Here is a 6,820-nt window from a genome sequence, read left to right as displayed (position 1 = left end):
CAGCGTTATCGCCCCAGCAGCGACAGACTCTGGATGGAGACGCTACCGCAGCGATAACGGGGGAAAAAGCGTGCAAGAGAGCAGAGAAACTCTATTTCTTGTAGCTGGTCCTTTGCACGGCCCAGGCTTCCTGAGCGCTGCCAGGCCTGGACGGATGCGTACTCCTCCCCCTCCCAGCACAGCTCAGAAATGTTTAGTTTCAGAAACCGCTCCTTTTCAGCCCAGTTCGCAGGCTGAGGCCTGGAGGAGCAGGATGGCTCACCCAGGCTGTGAGGGCACGAGCGTTGGGGCTGGCTAGAAAGGACAATCCCTGCAGTCGAGCGCCTTCCTCGGAGATTAGAACTCAGTCATCTTCTTATGCGTGTCTGCCTTCTTCTGCTCCCGCTGCAGGCTGGCTTCTTGGGCCTGCAGCTGCCCCAGCTGCTTGTGCGCATTAGCCAGCTTCTCCTCCAGCTGGGCTGCAGCCACGCTGTGCCTGAAAGCAAAAAAACGGCACAGCAACGTCATCCTGCACGCTGAGATCAAAGGTTCGGCACCATCGCAGGAGGGTTTGCCCTCTCCTGGGGGGTTACGTTGCAAGGGACCTGCTGAAAGCCAAGGGGAAGCTGGTTGCTCAGCACAATCTGGGCTGAAAAATGCCTTCCTGGGATGCTCAGTGGCAATGCTGCAGAGAGGGGCATAAGAAGGAAAGGATTCCAGCCCCTCTCCTCAGTGAGCATCTCCCTTCGCCACAGCCTGAGGATCCCGGACACATCTGCCAGGCTCCAAGCTGGCCTGAAGCATACGCTGTCTCCTCACTTCCCCTTAGGTCTCATCCACGTTTCCCTTGTTCCTCCTACACCTCATTTCAAGCCCACCCCTTCCCAGAAGGGCCGAGACTTCCCAGTTCACCCCACAGTCCCAAAGCGAATGTTCTCCTACCGTCCAACATTGCGCGCCAGGGCCTGCTGGATCCCCCGGATATCCCTCTGCGTTTGTTCAATCTTCTCCATCGTCTGGAAGAGGCGGACACTCAGGGCCTTCTTGGTGCTCTTGCTGGCGTGGTAGATCTCCTTGCTGTTCCGCTCCGGCAGTGCCATCCCGCCTGCCTTCTCCCCAGCACTCTTCCCTCGCAGCTTCTCGTTCAAAAAGTCAAAGACGTTGCGGGGAGGTTTGCGGCTGCCCGCAGGGGATTGTCCGGAGCTGCTTCCCTTTCCTCGGCATTTCCTCGATTTCCCTGAGTCCAACTTCCCCTGTTTCTTCTTCTGAAGCACCTCAGCACACTGGTCAAGGGACTTCCCTCGAGGAAGCACCACAGCCTGCACCGGCTCCACTCGGCCCTCGGAATTCTTCCCTAACCCTGAGGAGAGACACCAAGGGATTACAGCAAGCGAGGACATCCCCTCCGAGTCACCTCCCACCACAAGCTCACGCTGAGAGCCACAGGCTTTGAACAAGCAAACAGACGTCCGGGGTACAAAAAAAGCCGTTAACCACCATCCAAGCCAAGGGGAGCAGCACAGGCCGCGGCGGGTGCCGCGACAGGAGCCTCCTGCACCAGAAGAATACGCGATGCAAAGCCCCAGGCCATTTGTCAGGCCGGTTTCTGCAAAAGTAGGCTCAGCCTCACGTTCTCAGCTTCTTCTTAAAACTGGTTTGGTTCCTCTGGGAGAACCAGAGACCAAGCCCAGCAGCAGACCGGCCTCCCCGAGCCCCCAGGGCTCAGCACCGTTTGTGCAGCGAGAAGCTAGTTGAGCCGGCTCGGAAGTCTGCCCAGTCTAGAGCCAGGAGATGCTTTAAGACAGACATCAGAAGCTTCATGGATCAGCTCCCTTCTACCTAAAGCCTTTGAACACCTCGTACAATCGTTCTCACGGCTTTAATCATGATCCTGACCTCGATTCTAAAGGCCTCCAAATTTTGTTACTACCATACAGGGGCTGGTGCAGCCTGTGCTTCCTAGAATCCTAGAATTCTTGGGGTTGGAAAAGACCTTTAAGTTCACCGAGCCCAACCGCCAACCCTGCACTGCTAAATCCACCCCTAAACCATGTCCCTGAGCACCACATCAACTCATCTCCTAAACCCCTCCCGGGACGGTGACTCCCCCCTCCCTGGGCAGCCCCTTCCAACCCTGAGAGCCCTTTCCAGGAAGGAGTTTTCCCTAATATCCCATCTAAACCTGCCCCAGCAGAACACGGGGCTGTTTCCTCTTGTCCCATCGCTTGTCACTGGGGAGATGACCCACCCCCCCCAGCTCTGCACCCTCCTTTCAGGGAGCTGTAGGGAGTGATCTCCCCTGAGTCCCCTCTTCTCCAGGATGAACATCACCAGCTCCCTCAGCTGCTCCCCTACGACTTGTGCTCCAGACCCTTCCCCAGCTCTGTTCCCTTCTCCGGACACGCTCCAGCCCCTCCATGTCTGTCTGGCAGCAAGGGGCCCAAAACTGACCCCAGGATTCGAGGTGCGGCCTCACCAGTGCTCAGCACAGGGGGACAATCCCTGCCCTGGTCCTGCTGGCCACACTGTCCCAGGATGCCGTTGGCTTCTTGGCCACCTGGGCACAGTGCCAGCTCACATTCAGCTTTGGTTAAAGAAGTCATCCCTTCCTGCCTTCTGACACTTCCACACGGGTTCGATTCCTCACGCAGCTCCAGCCTTATCTAACAGCAAAGTTCTAGCTTCACCCAAACCCCCTGTTTTTCCTAACTAGCTTTAGGATCCACCATGAGACCGAGGTGACGAGGCAGCCTAAAGAACTCTTCCCTGCCTGCCTTCTGACACTTCCACACGGGTTCGATTCCTCACGCAGCTCCGGCCTTATCTAACAGGCCCTGCAGCAAAGTTCGAGCTTCACCCAAACCCCTTGTTTTTCCTTACTAGCTTTAGGATCCACCACGAGACCAAGGTGATGAGGCAGCCAGGCCCTCACACCACCAGGACCTCCTCCCCTTACCTTTTCCAAACTGGTATCCCATCTGAACAAGCAGTTTGGAGCCGATCCCACGAGTATGGGCTTCCCAGCCACCGAAAGAGGAACTGCACGCCGGAGCCCACTCCCCGTTCTCTGGAGCTCCCGAATCTATCACTGTGGCACAGAAGAGAAGAATCAGTGAAACACAGAACCAAAGCTGCTACGCAAAACCTTCGCCTGGGGCATCCACACAGCGTGAAACCCCGGCACCAGGCAGTACAATGCACTCCCCTCGCCTGGAATCCCTCAGCAGCTCTTCCCGCCGCACACTGAGCTGCCAAGGCTGCAGAGCGAGTTACTTAGATGGGAGATGTCACCGGATTTAACGCACACACCATCTCACAGTCCCAGGCAGAATCATCCAGCTGCTTTTATGCTTCCTTTCCTTCTTTCTAGGCTGGTCACACGGACTGACACACGCCATCAGAGTAAAATTTGGCACTGTGGCATGTCATACATATTCTGTGCCTCCAGCTCCTCTCTCTGGTACGAGGCTCCTCTAGGCCACTACACTAATTCTGTGTTATTTGGGTCCAATCATCTCAATGAGGCTAAACTAAAGAGCTCTAGGACACTACTTTGTCCCTGTGATGTAACTATGGCACCAGCATAGGAACAGTGCTGTCTGTGCAATCTCAAAGAAGCCTCTGGGGGCTCTGTGTCAGCTTCCAGCAGTAAAACAGGGCAGGGCTGTCCCTGCGACCTCATCGAGGCACCGGGAGAACCAAACGCAGTAACTGGGGTCTCGCGTTCTGGTGTCAGGAAGCGACATGGAGCTCCCAGAGACAAGGAAGTCTCCCGATTCACTTATCAGCTCAACTCAGCCAGCCACATAAGAGAGTCAGAGCTTGGAGCTGGGCTCTAAACTATCACACCCTGTTCTTTCAACGTGTGGAAGTTCCCTTGGAAACCTCCAACCTTCATTAGCCCAGTAATTTGCATAAAACAGATTTTAGTTTGCAATTGTAACATAATAGCTAATTACTGTTCTCTATCTTTCAGCAAGATATAAAGAGATTAGCTGCTCTTTCATCAGAGGTGAGACGCTTAACGAAAGCTGCAGAGTAACTCAGCAGGCCCCCGAGAACGGCAGACCCAGGTCACGCTGCCCCCGCTCTCTCACCTTTAGCATAACCAGAATCATCAACACTCTCTTCATCAGAGTCAGCAGATGAGGCACCATCTTCACTTCGCAGCGGGGGAATGACACTATCTCCTTCCACAACAGCTTCCTTGAGCAGCAGGGAATCAAACTTCACGGTGTAGTACCCGCTGTCGATGTCTACAGAAGGAAAAGCAAGGACAAGAGTTCCAGTAAGTCTCCAGTGTGCAGCTGGTAGAGGGCATTCAAAACCAGTCAGCTCCAGTGGAGCAACATGGGAGAGAGACAAGGCTCAAGGAACAGGTGTTTAAAAAAAATAATCTGTTTTTTCGTTGTACTTCAGATTTCTGGCTGGGAGGGAGAAGCATCCACCGCGCAGAAAAGCTATTTCCACAATGCTTGTGTTGATGCCTAAAGGTTTATTTCTAAAAACCAAGATGGGCTGTTGAGAAATGGAATTGAAGTTAGACTTGCTCCCCTCCGACCTAATAACAGCCAAAGAAAGATGGAAAGAGAGAATAAAGCCTCACTCTTCCCAGGACACAGGGAAGCCTGTATCAGGCTGTCTTCAAGGCCAGGCTGGATGAGGCTTTGAGCAACCTGGTCTAGTGGAAGGTGTCCCTGCCCATGGCAGGGGTTTGGAACTTGATGGTCTTTAAGGTCCCTTCCAACCCAAACCTGTCTGTGATTCTGTAATCAGCAGCTGATGGGCAGGGCCAGCTCCCCAGCTTTTGTTTAAACAAGAGCAGGTTACTGCAATTCTAACCAAATACGCATGCAAATTCCTGCAATACCTGCCTCTTCCCTGTCAGCGCAGCTAGATACTCATTTCCTCTCCGCACTCCTGCTCTTACTCTCCTTTTTGTCCAACATTCTCCTGTTTCCTAGCCTATTCCCTTCCCAAGCCTGACAAAATTAACGATTTCTCAGTTACGTCAAGATTTTCAGTTTAGGGCTGCAGCTACATGGCTAACGCTGCTCTATCATTAACCAAAATAGTCAGGTTTTATACCCACTTAAGCATCAGCCTTCACCATCCCCACAGAATCCTGGCAAAGCACGCTCCCACGAGACTCACCGGTTATTTTGGCCGTGTACCATATTCCATCGCTGTGCTTTGCCAGGCAGGCGGAGCCCACCTCCAGCGAGCTCAGATTGGGCTCCTGGAACGGCTGAAGCTCGTCCACAGCCACCACCTGACCATGTGAAAACCTGCCAGGGAGAGCAGAAGAGGAATTAGCTCTGCCTCATTTGAGCAGGCTCTAAATAAAAATTCCTTCTCTCCTTAAAGGAAACGCAAATGAGGCGTCGCGGTGACGAATCTTCACCAGTAACGACAGAAGTTTTATCATGCACTGGTGCAATTACACAGGTTAATCAGTTTTCATCTAAACCACGCTACTTATGTCACGTAACAAAGAACATAGATCCTTTGAGATAAAGGGGATTTCAGACACCACGTCTCCGGGCCAAGCTCCTGCTCCGAGCACAACCAGCTTCAAAGACTGAGCAGGTCACCCAAGGCCTTGTCCAGCGAAGTTCTGAAGATCTCCAAAGATGGAGATTGTACAGCCTCTCCATGTAGCCAGAATTCAGGCACCATCAGCAGATAGCTTGGGTGTTTCATTTTAAAATACCTAATTGGTTACTAATTTAGTCCCTCCGTTGATTACGTAAAGCTTCTGCAACTTGGCCATGGGATTTTCCATTTCATCTCTGCATTAGCTAAAGAAAATGGCCAAGCTGATGCCACTGCTTACCCTAACACCTTCTAAAAAACATAAAGGCAAAATTTCATTTGGTGCAAAAGCCAAACATGGTACTTTCAGAGGAGGTTTATCCCTCTGATGGACAAGGCCTTTAGCTACAGGAAGGACATAACCCCCTTCCCCACCCCTTTTTACCGACAGTTCTCTTTAAATCTGCATTTGTCATCCAAGAAGAACGGGCACGGCTTCAGAGACTTGTGCGTTGGATAGAGATACAGCACTCTGACTCCTGCACTGCCATCTTCCAGGTCCTCCGTCCCCACAATCATGGCATTATGGTACTCCAGGGTACCCCAAGAACTGTAGTAGGGGGCTTTAACCTTCATCCCACTCAACTCCTCCTCCTCCCTATCAGACTCCTCCTCCTCTTCACTGTACTTTGATTCATTTTTGTCATCAGTTTCTTCATCTCTCTTTGATGATAACTCATCCTTATCAGCTGCAGGCTCCTCTTCGGTTCCAAGCTCAGCAATGGCTTCCTTGAAAGCAGCATACTCCTCATCTTGGGCAGAACTGTCTGGGTTGGTGCCCTGCTCCAGACCTGCTGGGGAAGAGGTGGCATTTGTATCTAAAGTAGCCAGAAGTTTGCTCTTTTTAACAGATACCAGGCTGGATTCAGTCAGTTCTATCAGCTGCTTTAAGTCTTCCTGCAACTGAATCAAGTCCGACTGCTGCGAAGGGTCCAGGCCTGCCCCTAAAGCCAGCTCCACTTGCTGCAGCTGGGCATTGTAGGTCTGGATGGATGCTTCCAGACTTTCTTCATCCATTCTCAGCAAAATAAAGGTGTTTAACTGTGTCCTTCCCAGAAACTCAAAACATATTCACAGAGTTTACTGAAGATGAGCAACTTTTTGGACAACAGGCCCTCGTCTGCAGAAGCTACCATATACCCCGCCGTCCTGCTTCTTCCCTCAGAAGTAACCAGGCGATGCTCCAGCAGCGGGCAGGCGGCGGAAGGCAATGAGAGAGCCCGAGGAGAGGCGAGGCGAGGCGAGG

General features: G+C 52.5%; 1 protein-coding gene across 2 annotated transcripts; it reads right to left on the bottom strand.

The window, feature by feature from the left end:
* Nucleotides 1-336: 336 nt before the first annotated feature.
* Nucleotides 337-6,591, bottom strand: ZGPAT (zinc finger, CCCH-type with G patch domain). 2 transcript variants are annotated; one of them, XM_010161498.1, is made up of 7 exons: nt 6,366-6,591; nt 5,960-6,326; nt 5,134-5,267; nt 4,077-4,235; nt 2,936-3,067; nt 922-1,339; nt 337-475 (listed from the first exon to the last, which is right to left on the bottom strand). In XM_010161498.1, exons 1-7 carry the CDS (start codon nt 6,589-6,591, stop codon nt 337-339), a joined length of 1,575 nt encoding a protein of 524 aa, XP_010159800.1. The 2 variants fall into 2 exon arrangements, with proteins under 2 accessions (XP_010159800.1, XP_010159801.1); XM_010161499.1 differs by having other exon boundaries at nt 4,104-4,235.
* Between the last annotated feature and the right edge of the window lie 229 nt (nt 6,592-6,820).

Source organism: Eurypyga helias, unplaced genomic scaffold, assembly GCF_000690775.1.
Source record: "Eurypyga helias isolate BGI_N326 unplaced genomic scaffold, ASM69077v1 scaffold8221, whole genome shotgun sequence".
Classification (NCBI taxonomy): domain Eukaryota; kingdom Metazoa; phylum Chordata; class Aves; order Eurypygiformes; family Eurypygidae; genus Eurypyga; species Eurypyga helias.
Note: the sequence above shows the minus strand (reverse complement) of the source record. Positions and strands in the feature narration are given on the sequence as shown.